Raw genomic sequence first — 15329 nt, 5'->3', positions numbered from 1 at the left:
AAATTATTAAGTCTAATGTAATAATAATTACATAATTACGTAAAATCTTAGTAATATTGTACTGACATCTAGAAATTTATTACACATTTTTAAAAACAATTATTTACAAAGTATTAAGAGAATTTTTAAAAAATGTTTAAGTATAAAAACGAGTATATAAGATAGAAGTTGTTTATTTTAGTCTATTATGAAGTATTATGGCTTGTAGTTTGAATGCGCGAATTTTCCGACATCCTGTACACACACACACACACACACACACACACACACACACACACACACTCACATTACTTAAAAAAATAGGGAACACTTTTCATATATCGAAAATTTAGATTATTTTCAAATCGCTGGAACTTAGTGAAAAATCATCGCAGAAACAAAAATTAAAAAGCGTTTTAAAGCTTGAAACTTTTCCTTTCAAACGGTTTTTGACGATTTCCATTATTTTTTTTTTTACCAACGTGGCACAATGATGAAGCTTGACTCGTTAAAATGAAAATGTTTAATGTGACTTTACTGTGCTGCATTTCGCGTGAAAAAAATTATAGAGAATTTCTGTTATTTGCATCTTGTAGCGGGATTTTCTCTTTTTATTTTGAGTGCTTGTTTATTGCTACGCTATTTTTTTTACCGAGTTATTGAGACATTAAGAAAAAATAATTATTTTGACTTATTGCTTATTATTCGTGAATAAATCAACGTACAGCGCTAGGCAAAAAAACAATGGAAAGCTAAAAACCTGTACTTTTGAATACTGATTGATAAGTTGGGAGAAGCGCTAAGCAAATTTGGGACGAAATTCTACAGGACATTATTGAGAAGTGAATAAACATATGAGAACATTTACAAGCAGTAATTGATCAAAGAACGTTAGTGTTTATTATTAAGAAGTAATCGTGCTATAAAATTTTATTTTAGCGGTGTGATTGGATTTTTCTTCACGACAATATATTAAATTAAATAAAAACAGTAAAATATGCGAGTTTTTATGTAATCTTTGAACGTGATTTGTTGAAAAAGTAAATCTATGAAAAAATTAATAACACCATTCGAAAGTGCAAACCTTCAGCTTTCCAATACTTTTTTTGCTGAGCATTGTATGTTGATCTGTTTACGAGTAACAAGCGATGAAAGTCAAAATGACTTTTTTTAAATCTCAATAACTTGGTCAAAAAAAATCACATAGCAATGAACAACCACTCAAAATAAGAAGATCCCGCTACAAGATGCAAATTCTCAAAGATTTTTTTTACGTGAGATATAGCGCAGCAAAGTTGCATAAAAAAATTTCATTTTAACGGATCAAGCTTTATCATTGTGCCACGTTGGTAAAAAAAAGATAACTGAAATCGCTAAAAAGCGTTTAAAAGAAGTTTCAAGCTTTAAAACGCTTTTTGGATGTTGTTTCGGCGATAATTTTTCGCGAAGTTCCAGCGGTTTGAAAATAGCTAAATTTTCGGTATACGAAAAGTGTTCCCTATTTTTTTTTTTAGTAGTGTGTGTATATGTATACATATATGCGTCATGTAAAGCTTTATACAATGTTTATAACCAGGTAGAGATGCATTAAACTGAACAGAAAAGTTTTTTACCATTTTGCAATTTTTGCAACAGTTAACGAGTTATTGGTTATAAAAATTTGCTCTATTAGCTCGGCCTACCAGCAAATGCAAGCACGCGGCGAGATGCGGCCACCCAGCGCTTGAGCCTTGAGGCTTGATGGCTCCTCACCACCTTGCAGTAAATAACATAGTGCATAAATAATATTTACTCAACTCATTAACAATTCTTGAAAAGGGGGGTAAATCTGATTCAGGCCAAAATTTCTACCGTTAGCTGTTTTAAAACCAAGGGAGGGAGCAGGCCCTAATCTTTCCCTAAAAAATTGTGCTGTAGGGGAGAGTTCTTAGGCAAAGTTATGAGTTGCCAGTCGACTTCAGTCCGCCTTGTATTGATGAAAAGTTGAAGTTGACGTTGGGTCGAATTGACCCTCCTTTTCAGTTACCGGTTGCGCTGCGTGAATTTTTGAGCTGAGGTAAGTTCTATAATTTTCATGTTTTTGTACTTGTAATAGTACACGGGACATGTATAACCTTATATTACTATTATTTTTATTAGGAAATAGTGGAAATGGAGGAACACCGAAACATTCTATGCTCAGTCTGTATAAATAAATAATCATTTATTGTATCTTTTTCATACAAATATGTGCATGTAAATGATGCATTATTTTTATTTAAAAACATTTTTTAATTAAAAAATATGTGTATTTATTTCTTAAAAACGTCTATGATGTCACCTTGGCAAAATTATATTTTTAAGTTGAATAATTAAGGTTTTAATTTTGTTAAATTATATTGCGATATTTTTTTTATCAAAAAGTAAACTCCTAAGCTTTAATTTGGTTTATTAAATTTTATTGTTTTTTGTAAAGTTATGAATTTAAAAAAAGTGATTTTTTTTTTCAAGAGTGTTTATTTATTGCTAAATTTTATTTATATAAATTTTATAAATATCATATTTTATAATTTTATCATAAAGTAGAAGGTTTAAGCATAATGCATCAATTTTTTTAGATTTTTAAAATGATATTTACTATATTTTAAAGCGCAAGTTCAATTATACCCCCATTTAGTTAAGTGGTGCAAAAAAAGCGTTTCAGGAATTGGGTTAACTATGCGAAAATTGCGGTAAAGACTTTTCTGTTCAGTTTAATGTGCTTTACCTGCTTATAAACGTTGTATAAAGCTTTATATAACACCCTGTATATATATATATATATATATATATATATATATAATTAAGGATTAAATCGAGGGTACTACCTTGTGTTCTTCTTTAAACACAACAATTTTTATCTGAAACATTATATATATATGTATATATATATACATATATATATAATGTTTCAGATAAAAATTGTTGTGTTTAAAGAAGAACACAAGGTAGTACCCTCGATTTAATCCTTAATAATCGCTTGAATGTCACATTAAAATCATCTTTAATTCTTTAAATGGAACATCCTACTTTTTATTACGTATTTTTGTAGCTCACCTCGAGAGCTTTCTGAAACACTATAAAGAAGTGTCTTTTTGTTAGGTATTTTTTGAGTTATAAGGCCTAAATGTTACAATATAATTATCTAAAAACGACTGTAAAGGCCATTTAAATGGCCTAATGTATTTCATTTTTTTAAAGAGATATCCTTCCACAATTACTCGAAGATGTCCCATTAAATATTAGAGTTAACATGTAGATGCAGAATAATGATACACCTCCACATGATGCGATGTATTCCAGACTAATCATGAATCAAATGTTTCCTGGAAGGTGGGTAGAACGAGGAGGAACTGTCAACTGGCCGCCTCGCTCATTTGATCTGACGCCGTTAGATTTTTTCCTCTGAAGATCGGGTGTTGTCAACTGCATCCACAACAGTTGATGATATGAAGTCAGAATTTGTCGAGCCTGCACTGAAGTGACACCAGAAATGTCGTGTCCAAGAATGTTTTCAAAAAAGACTTTTACAGTGTATTTTAATAGAGGATCATCATTTCAAGTATACTGTTAAATAGATATTTTTTATTTCATCTTTTATTTACACACACACACACACACACACACACACACACACACACAGCAAAGAAGGTTTGGAGTCCTAAAATACAGTAGGAGTGACGAATCGTTAGGTCCTTTTCTCAGTGACAAGCACACACACACACACACACATACAAAAAGGTATAAATCCTACCGTGCAATTTCCACGCGGTACACCTTGGGTAATGTTAATGCCGGCGGTATTGTAACATTCAGGCCTTATAAATAATCCGAAAATAACCGAAAAATATCTAACAAAAAGACACTTCATTATAGTGTTTTGGAAAACTATCAAGGTAAGCTACAAGAATATGTAATAAAAAATAGGATATTCCATTTAAGAAATTAAAGGTAACCTTAACGTGACTTTCAAGCAATTATTTAAGATTAAACCGATGGTACTACCTTATTTCTCCATTTGAACACAACAACTTTTATCTGAAACATCTTTCTCTAAAATGCTTCGTTTCTAAAAGTCTGTAACACTTTAAGTGACTCATCCTGTATATATATGATTAATTTTGTTTTATTTAAATTTTGTTTTATTTAAATAATTCAATAAATATTTATGCGACACGTTTCGTTTTATTTAAATAACTCAATAAATATTTATGCGACATTAATTCTTGTAAGTTTGTTACCCAGAATTCTACCAATTATGTGATAAGCAGAAATTTTTTGTATACACATAGCAAATGTAATTAACAATTTATTGAAGAGAAGAAAAAAGACTGCGGTTATGCAACCTACAGGAGGATAAGGAACACTACCAACAAATGTTTTTAACGTTATTTTTATTTCTAAAAAATAAAAAACTAACTTTGTTTAGCGAATCTTGCACATTATTATTATAAAAATCAGTATCTTACATATAATATCACACAAAGTATTAAAAATATATATAAAACATTTTGGCTCTTGGGACTTTATTCGTTGTAAAAGTATTATAAAAGTATTATAGCAAATCAAAATAGTCAATTTATATAGTTAGTTATATCGACTAAACTGGTAAATTTTATTAAAAGACTACAACGTTTCGGTCTTCATTTTGGGCCCTTATCAAGTAGGATTGAAACTGAATGAGTTGTACTTGTAGTTGCAGCTACAGAAAAAATATGGCCAAAACGTTTTAGTCTTTCAATAAAATTTGCCAGTTTGGTCGACTGTAAGCTAACTATTTTTATATTTTTTTTTTAATTACCACTGGTGATAAGTTTCTAAGTCATTATTAAAACAAACAGTATTAGTTAATAAGTCTAGTAAAAATCTAATCAAATTACATGCGAGGGAATTATGGGACTTAGACTTGCAACACTTGCAAGTGATCATAACTCCGAACATATTGTATTACGTTTACACATCAAATTCAATTACGTTATTTAAAAATCATATTTACCATATATGTTATTTAAAAAGCTTTTCAAGTTATTAAAGTTAAAAAATTAATATTCGACATATTTCTCAAAATGAGGTAAAAAATAGACATCTATAAATCTCTCGGCTGTAATACTGCCTACAATACTGAAATACAGCTTTTACACACAATAAACACTAATGACTTGTAGCCATCCTTAGAACAATTTATTTTAAATGAAGTTAAAGTTTTCAAAATTATCCTACAAATCTAAAAGTTTATTGAAAAAATTTTTAGGTAATTTAAGATATGTAAAAGGTTAATCTAAAGTAATTCAAGCCTTTTCTCAAGGGCATATTATAATATCTAAATAGTATATAAAGAAATAATTTAAATAATTATTCTCAGAATTTAACATAAAGTGTACGAGATATTGCGAATTCCATAATTTCACATCTAGTCAATAACTGTTTTTTCTTCTCTACATAGTGAAAATGTCCTGTAGGAAAAAATTATGAAAAAATTACTGCACAAAAATTACATATTTTTGTGCACGAATTTCTGCAGCTTTTACAAATTTTTGTACAAAGTTTTCCCCTTCAGAAAACATTACATAAAATTTGGCAAAATATTCAGGAGAAAAACTCTGAAGGCGAAAACTATGTACAAAAATCTGTAAAAACTACAGAAATTTATGCCACAAAAATATGCAATTTTTTTATGCACTAATTTTTGCATAATTTTTTCCTACGGATGTGGCAACGACGGTTCTTATCACACTTATATTATTATTATAAACAGTTCTTTTTCATCTTTTTCCACACCAATATTATAAAGAAAACATTTTTAAATAACAAGTTATCATTTTTATTATTTAAATTTCGTTGTTTATTATTTAATAGATATATGACAGTGTCAAAAGTCTTTGTTTAAAAATACATATATATAAATAAAGTCATATGACTTTATTTATATATATGTATTTTCCTTTTTTTCAGCCTCCTTAATTTTGACAGACATCAGAAGACGAAATATGAAAGTAGTATAATTTTTTATAATTTTAATATAATTTTTAATAATTACGAGATTAAGGGAAGTTGAGGCGTGGATGATTAAAAAGAAAGGCGCAACGGGATAACTCGACGCCGCGTGTGTGATAATTATGACGATTATTTGAAGTGCGGACATCATGTTAATTGTATCAATTAAGTGCTATCACTGGTAACGGTCATCGTCAATGTGCTATTATTATGAAGAGAGAGAGAGAGTATGTGATGCCTGTGAGTGTCGCCATAACGTCCGCCATAACGTCCGCCATAACAAATCAATAGAATGGAATTAGCATTATTTTTCTACTGATTAATATTTCAAAGATAACTTTTAAAGTTTTTTTATCTGTCAACTGTACAAATTAACAAAAAAAAAATGTAACATGAGATTTCATGCTAATAATACGACCAGAATAATATTGAAATGTTTCTTACATATGCAATACAACACAACCTCGCATCGATTCGAAGAACTGATTTCTCTCTGATGAAAAATATCGAGCAGTTACAGAGGCTGCGAGAGATCGAGAAGAGAAAGAGAAAAAGATAGAGATAGGCTCCGGGAGGTTTTTTTCGTTCTGCTTTTACTCGTGGAATTTTCCACGAGAGGAGGTTTTTATGAGCCGCTCTTGTCAGCAGTTACAAAAGGAACGTGCGGCCTGTTTCTTTCTGTTCCAAGAGCGAAATGTCGCCTGGAGCGGCAGCACCACGTGCCTACACACATGGGACGTGACACAACGCGCACGTACGCACGCAGAGTGCAGTGTATTGTAACGTAGTGGCAGTTTCCCTTATGTATATTTTCTTAAAGGAAAAATGCAGATTTTTTTTTTAAACCTTCACTTCTGACTGCTGCTAACCTTTGATCTTTGGCGAAAGACTGAGATTTACGAAGGCTAAACTAAGGTTGTCACCTTAATTCTCTGTATTGCAATTTGATACTAATTTTTTACAATATAATGTATCAACTTTTGCATATTAGTTTCTTATTAAACTAATTTAAAGTACAAAAATTTGTATTAAATTTAACACATTTCACAGATCTTAAACGGCTCAAATTTTTATATTAATTTGACATAAAATGAGTATATTATAAAGTAACACAAGTACTATTATATAAACTATTAACACAAAAATATAACACTTTGAAAAAAAGGTCATAAAATATATGTACGTATCATTTTGCTTTTTAAAAATAACTGAGCAAATATTCCCAGGTGAAAATTTTTTTATATAAAAACATATATAAGTATATGTATATACAATATGTCCATATATGTTATACACTAATTTCTTTTTTGTAAAATTTCTGTTTGATAAAAAAGGATAACAGTCATACTGAAAAGACAAAAACTAATTAAAAAGATAATTTTTACACATTTCTTTTACAAAATGTTAAGTATAAGAAAAATAAACAATAATTTATTTCGTTTTAGACAGAAACACAGTGACTAGATGTCTATCAGTCGCTACCCATTAATAGGTTCAACCGCATACATTTGTATATACGGGGACGAAATATGATGGATGTAAATCAGGGTTCCGTGAAACCAGGTCAAAAACCTCTGCGCCGTAGCCCTCTTCGCTTATGTAACCTTGTCCTACAAAGGCGACGCAAGGGGGGAAATACAGACAGACTCCTTTCTCTCCCAAGGAATCGTTTTGTATCTCGCACACTTGCACGTGCAGGATCTTCCCGCGTCGCCTGACATCGTCCAGCGGCAGTATTCGCGCGAAAATATTTTTAGGTGTAGTATCATAAGTGAATGTATTATTAGAAGAGACAAATTAGGAGAAAATTACATTGCGAGGAATAATCCTTCGAGAAATGTAGTTTATTATTATCAACAGAAAGTTAATACACACTGTTTTTTAAATATATTTACACGTGATGTATACATCTAAAGTGTATGAGAATGTTGGATGTGTATTATTTAAAAAAGTGCAACATTTGTGTGTGTGTGTATATATATATATATATATACACACACATATATACAGGGTGTCTCAAAACATGTGGGTCAACGCTCGTAAGAAGGTAGGAAGGATCGAAATGAACATAAAAGTCCAATATTGTTTTGGGTTAGGTCCGCCATTATTCGAGATATTAACGCACAGAATCTGCAAATAATCTAATTAATTTCTATCGTAATTGTGAACAGTAAATTAATGAAAGCTTATCATACATTCACGATAGATTTTTTCTTCCGTGTTATGACTCAAGCGGATCGAGCTCTTCTCTCAACGCGCTCTTATTCGCATAATTTGAAAATCTAATACTTCGATTATTGGTGGACCTAACTCAAGACCTAATCAAAAATAATATTGAACTTTTATGTTCATCTCGATCCCTTCTATCTTTTTAGGAGCGTTGTTCCACATGTTTTGGGATACTCTGTATATATATGTGTGTATATATATATATATATATATATATATATATATATATATATAAAACATGTAACACTAACAATGCCTCTTAATAATTGATATCTATAGCGAAGAAGAAATTGGTATGTCCGTGTATATTTCAGTTTGTAAAATATTCGAATAACTTAATAATTCGAGTTTGGTCGTAAACCTTGACTGCTCGCGTGAAACGTGCATACTTAATGTGTATTTAGTTATTTATTGTTTCTTTTTTACTAGGTCAAATGCTCGATTGTATCAAATTGTCCATGTCTCTCTCTCTTTCTCTCTCTTTCTGAATTTCTGGTTCTCTACTTGATAAAAATGTAATGTCGTATATTATCGATTGGAAGATTAAGAAAAAGACTAGCTTATAACTTATAAGAATGTCTTTTAAAACTTTATTAAAAATATAAAAATTTTATAGATTATTATACTATTATTATTACATTTGAGAATTTTTCTTATTCTCAGAGCTATTAAAAAAGAAGAATAAAAAGTTAGTTTAAATCGAGATCAAAGTTAAACTCTACATTGGTATAAATAGACATTATTCGTTATTTATCTGAAATTGCAAAAAAATATTATCATTAAGCTACATAACTTATTATATAATCAAATTATTCTTTACTTTCTTTGAAGTTGATTTCAAAGTCAAATTTTGGGTATTTATGACCAAAATTTTTTTTGCTAATTAGGAAAAAAAAGAATAAACCTGCAGCTCTTAAATTTCATTAACTTTTAACTGCATTGATATGTAGTTTATATTGAAGGTATTATATCCAAAACATTCTATAAAAGTTGTTTTTCTGCATTATTATCTTTAAATCAGACAAGGTTGATATAAATTCTGTCTATTTGTCGGATAGTAAAAATTAATTTATGACGGGTTTGTCTGTAGGAAAAATTATTGTTGCTTTGTCATTTTGCGCTCAAGCTTAGACTAGGTAAGACGCTTCTCATATTTATCTAATGGAAAATTCGATCGCTTAACAACCACTCCGAACATATTATTCTTGCATTCGCTCGATAACTGCAGTTTCAACGTTGTTGAAATTTTAATGAGACGCACCCGCCAGGAATGTCGCGCATTTGCGTTTTGGATGTCACGGGTTCAGAATATCTGCTTCTTTCGAGCCACGTGGACAGTGCAAAATACGAAAAAAATTATTGATTGACTTCGTGCGTATAATATCGATTGTCATATATTAATATGAAGAAAATTAAAATCTTCCATCGAGAATAATCTCGTTCGTGCGTCCGCATGAGTTGCTCGGGTCGCGCGCTTTTTCACCACGATAAAATTTTATCCGCGAATAAAAAACTCTTAGCAGGATAAAAGCGCAGTAAAAATAGGCGCCGCACAAAACAAGAAGACTTGACGTAACGTCATCGTGGCAGATGTTGCGTTTACAAAGGACCCCGTCTTTTCGCCAAACAAACGACGACAAATGTAGAGCCGCGGCCGGTTCTCGTCGCCAGATCTTCTCATTATAATACCGTAGTGGAGGTTTAAGGTGCCTTCACGCCGACTCAACACGGATAGTCGAGTGTATGTACATGTCGTGTCAGTGCAAATAATATCTTTTTAAGGATTTCAAATAGAAAGGTGGTTGTTTAGATAGAGATGAAGATATCTAGGTCGAATAAATAATACGCTCGCGCTATGAGATTTAAGAGATAATAATAATTGTAGTACATACAATTGAACACACCGCGAAACAAATAAAGTAACATAAAGACTATACACGCGCAAAAATATTGCATATCTTTATATATAACGCAATTCCTTTGTAAACTATGATATGAAATAGAAAATAGTATCGTTGTGAAACGATCTTTAGATCCATATATCTATATATATTCGCACATGCCGCGTGCTGTGCAGTCTGTTGTTCAATAATAAAGCTGATCGTCAAGTTCCTAGGACCATTGTTACGGAGGTCCAAGAGGTATAAGGAGTATCCAGGAATTCTAAACTGGGATGTGGAAATAGAACGAAAGGTATTGTCAGTTGTAATGAACGGTTCGAGGAACTCTGTATAGATTGCGAGAGATTATTAAAACCGAGTAATTATTATCATTGATTATTAGGATCGAGTATCGGTGAAACGTTTTAAAAAATATGGGCGTGAAATGGGCATAGATTTAACATGCAAGCAAAAAAATCACAATAAAACGGATTTACATAAATATTTGTATGTTGAGATTTATATAAGCACCATCGTTTTTTATGATATACACATAATGAATCGTCAATATAACATATGTACCATGACCTCGTAATACATTATGAAAAGAATAATATTTAATTTAACGTTGATGCAATCATCGTTACATAATTGCGGTAAAACAAGGATGAAAATTACGTGTCAACCGGCGCGACAGACTAAATTATGTTGATTGCCGATATGAGCGTGTCAAGAAACGGAGGAAAAGTGTCGGGTGTGTCGGTTACATCATCACGTTGCAACGCGTAACCGGAGACGGATAGGAAGATGTGTTGACTGCGCTTTGAGACGTATGCGAATTCCCAACGCATTGTGATAAATTGATAAGCAAATTAATTTTATACTTATATTTGTATTATACGGGGGTAGGTGGTCAGTTAATAAAATGCGTACTGTTTATTGAAAATAGAGAATTGTCGAGCGAAGGTCTATTCAAACAAAACAAAACAAAAAGCTCTGAAAACATCAAAATGATCCCAAAACGATTATTGCATCACTTTTCGATCAATCGTGATCAATTTTAATGTCATTTTGACATTATCGTTACTTGTGGATTTTGCATGAATATGTGCGTAAATAGTAGTTCTGAATCTAAACAAGATACAACAAGATCGAAATGCTGATATCCGGACTGTACAAGATCAGTACCTTTGATAGAACTCTACTGTGGTGTTCGAGGTGTTCGCGAATACAAAGATGTGCGTATATTGGAGCTACCGGTAGTCATCGGTCACTCGCGACAAGGTATATCTCACTTTTGACGCCGGCCGCAGCCGTGCCGCTCGAGAGCTCCTCGCGATCGTTAGTCCGCGAACGAATGCTCACGAGATCACTGTCCTGTTATTTCTTCTCGGTTTACATTTCGAGAGTTGCCTCGTTTCCGCTGAAAGATACTTCCATTTGCTCCATTCACGTACATCATTGTATTGGAACGTTAAACGATTTCGTTGGTAACTTGCAGCTTAATTATACCTTTTACTTTGGCTGTGTTCCGATATTCTATGCCAGTACTGAAAATCTATAGTTCACATAACATATATTAGATAGACCTTCAGAGAGTAGTCGCAGTATATAATGGAACGCGATCTTTGTCAGACAGACTCATAAGTGCCTTTTACTATTATGAGATGAAATCGACATTATAGACATTGTAATCGTTTGATTAAATCTAGCCAGTGGTAAAGTTACTCTGTCCCATAATCCTGACGACGTGGTATTTCAGCAGCCAACAGAACGGAGCTGCCATCACAGCGATTACTCCACATGTGGACATCGCCGTCGCGACTTAGGATCGGCCGGGCACCTAGGAAAAAGACACAGCCTTAAGCTGCACCATCAGCTGCCGCGGCCGGTGAAGAATGGAGAACAACGATGGATCCAGGAGAAAGCTTTCCTTTCTCGGCTTCGGCAAGCGGGTATCGGTGAGTAGTTTGACGTACAATTAATACATAACGTAAGCAAGTCGATCCGGTAAAAGATACCCCGGGAATAGATCGAGGGAGTAAACCTGTTTGCCTGTATGTTCAAGCGTATCAACGACCTAACGGTGTATCGGATGATCTAATAGCGATATCTTGGCAAACGATATTCTATATCGGGATTGGTATGCACTTGGACTATCGCGATAAATGCATATCGCATTACTTCAATGACATAATATCTCTTGTATCTATGTGAATGTGCAACCATCGCAGATATCGTATTCTTCAAATTCTCAAGAATATTTCATATATTGATTAACACAAAATTCTAACGTTGCAGAATTTGTGCGTGCCGAGTACTTGTTCCTTTATCTCGGTTTTTTGATCTTGGATGATTTTTGTAGTTGATTGAAAAATGTTTATCACTTCTCTATAATCTTTAGTTAACTATCCTTGATTTTTGTCGTTACTGCCATTGGAAGAAGCAGATCTTTTATCTGTTCTTATCTCAGGCAAATATTACTCCTTTTTATCACTTCTTTTTTAGTTATTTCTTTTTCATAAGTTTTCATTTTGGAATCGTAAATAGAAAAACGTTATATAAGTTTAAACGGACCCTAAAATGGAATTATCGACATTATGAGTTAAAATTTTCTTCGAATTGGTTCTACAGAATTAATAATCCTTTCAAATGGAATTATCGACATTATGAGTTAAAATTTTCTTCGAATTGGTTCTACAGAATTAATAATCCTTTCAACACATGTACACATAAGAATAAGGTACTAAGTTATCAGTTTTACTAACAGAAATTTATACATGTGATTTATAATACATATGCTTTGTAAAACATTAAGGACCAACTCGACTAAACTCTGATTAATTTAATCGTTGATTAAAGGGTTACTAATATGACTAAATAATTCAGTGTGACCATTTGTGTTTCTGACTATATAATCGTCTTAATCTAATCTTTCGTCAGAAATAAATATAAACACGATAATCTCTTATATTAGATATCTAGACCTATCTAAACCTAATTCTAGGAACTCAGTGTTATTTTCTTTTGTATAATTCGCACGTTAGATTATTCCTTTTTTAATACAGACTGCAAAATTTTTGTATGATTACACTAAGGGCCGATTGTTTTAATTTATTGGGAAACTTTATAAGTATTCATTATCTGTTTTTATTTAGCTAAAAAAGAAAAAGATAGATAAATTTTATAATAAATGAGTTTACTTGATAAAAAACAACTGGCTTTAAGAATAATTAAAGGTATAAATTAAAAAATTTTTTTTGTTCTCGATAAGTCAATCGGTTTGAATTATATTGTTGTCCACATTTTAATTATGGAAAAGGAATTTTAAATTTGCATCTATTAGAAAAATAGCCTGTTGGAAAACTCGCTTTTAATAGATAAAATAAAACAACTTTAGAATTGATTTTAACAGAATTGATGAAATAAAAACTCAGTAGTTTTGTAATAAATAAAAAAATTGATTACAAATTTTACTTTTTACTTAAATTGGTTATATATACATTTAAATATTTTTCTTTTGAATTTTATAGCAAAAGATTTTTTATAGTCTCTTTCGCAGTTTGGACGATCTCTAGAAATGTGAGCTTGATATCACTTTTGAGTATTATGATGTTTTTAACATTCACTTTTGATTTTTTTATTAATTACTAATTGTATCACCACGTATCGACTGTTTTTACATGATTTTGATGTGAATGATATCTTGATTAAGTGACACGAATTAACAGATTAATTAAGGTTAGATTTGCGAAAGCGACGAAGTAATTTTGCGGTAATTCTGCGAGAATTTGTATACGTTACCGTATGTATGCCTCGAGATGGCGCAAATAATAATGACGGAAGATATGCGGAAAAGGAATGGGGGAATGTATTATTTACTGTTCATACCATTTGTTGTCAGGACACAACGGTAATAATGAATTATTTGTGTGAGATAATCATGTATAATAAGACTATTGCTAGTTCCCATAAGCAGAAGGATTGCCGATGAAGTGAGACATAATTAATACATTATCTAACAAGAGTATAAAGTTTTTTGTACGAATGCATATTGTATTCTTTGTTACCGTCTTAGGTTCTTGCAAAATAATTTTAATATTTTTTAATATTTTTTAACTTAATAGTTTTTGTTTTTATAAGCTTAAACTTAAGTTTCTTAATATTTATTCTTATGTATACTTTAAACATATATAAAATAGTTTTCAATTCTGTAAAGCTAATTCGAAATAAATTTGAACGTATAATGTCGGTAATGCCATCGTTTTAACATTGTTTTGGGGAAAAACAAAAGGTTTATTTTATAATCAAATTAAAAATAAAATTTGCGACTTTATTTCAGGAAAAGAAATAAATGGGCACAATTATACAGGATGTCCCAAAATATGTGGGTCAACGCTCGTAAAAAGGTAGAAGAGATCGAAATAAACATAAAAGTCCAATATTGTCTTGGGTTAGGTCCACCAATAATCGAGATATTAACGTATGGATTCTGCAAATAATCTAATATAATTTCTATCGTAATTGTGAACAGTAAATTAATAAAAGCTTATCATACATTCATGTTAGATTTTTTCTTCCGTGTTATGGCTCGAGCGAATCGAGCTCTTCCCTCAGCACGCTCATTCGTATAATTAAAAAAATTAATACCTCAATTATTGGTGGACCTAACCTAAGACCTAACCCAAGACAATATTGGACTTTTATGTTCATCCCGATCCCTTCTACCTTTTTACGAGCGTTGACCCACATATTTTGGGATGCCCTGTATATCCATTTAGATGTTATTTACTATTTACTACATTTGAGATATGAAAAATTAATTTATAATACAAATCTTAATCTACAGAAATTTTCTGTCCTTAAAGAAAGGCTTGAAAATTTTGAATATTGCTACACGATTCCGTGATTTCTAAGAATACAATCTGCTTTTTTTCTAGTCCAGTTTTTCTCAGGACATTTTGCTCTGCAGATTGAACTTAAAATAAACTATTAGAAAAATGTTATTAGAAAATAGTAATGATAAATTCTTGTGTTACTTATATATGTTGCTATCATTTTAGAACAAATGGTATTTCATCAATATTTCGAAGTGAGGTATTGGCTCTATATTTCCAATATAAAAAATAAAACATTACAGGACTACATAAACAAATTTGCTTCGCATTTTCTCTACGTGTTATCGTTTGGATCGAACGTAAGCAGATGTAATGAGGCTTCCGAATGAGT

General features: G+C 31.4%; 1 protein-coding gene across 1 annotated transcript; it reads left to right on the top strand.

Moving 5' to 3' along the window:
- Positions 1-10426: 10426 nt before the first annotated feature.
- LOC118648865 lies at positions 10427-11996 on the top strand. The gene is made up of 2 exons (XM_036295363.1): positions 10427-11590; positions 11863-11996. Exons 1-2 carry the CDS (start codon positions 11257-11259, stop codon positions 11964-11966), a joined length of 438 nt encoding a protein of 145 aa, XP_036151256.1. The 5' UTR covers positions 10427-11256; the 3' UTR covers positions 11967-11996.
- The last annotated feature ends 3333 nt before the right edge of the window (positions 11997-15329 follow it).

The sequence above is a fragment of the Monomorium pharaonis genome, chromosome 1 (assembly GCF_013373865.1).
Source record: "Monomorium pharaonis isolate MP-MQ-018 chromosome 1, ASM1337386v2, whole genome shotgun sequence".
Classification (NCBI taxonomy): domain Eukaryota; kingdom Metazoa; phylum Arthropoda; class Insecta; order Hymenoptera; family Formicidae; genus Monomorium; species Monomorium pharaonis.
The sequence above is the reverse complement of the archived record's forward strand: the minus strand, read 5'-3'. Positions and strand labels throughout refer to the sequence as shown.

What these genes read in the sequence shown, in the direction of transcription:
- LOC118648865 (XM_036295363.1), top strand. Translation starts at nt 11,257, where the DNA reads ATGCTGATATCCGGACTGTACAAGATCAGTACCTTTGATAGAACTCTA. An exon ending in AACGTTAAACGATTTCGTTG is followed by an intron (nt 11,591 to 11,862) that starts GTAACTTGCAGC and finishes GTGGTATTTCAG; the next exon opens with CAGCCAACAGAACGGAGCTG.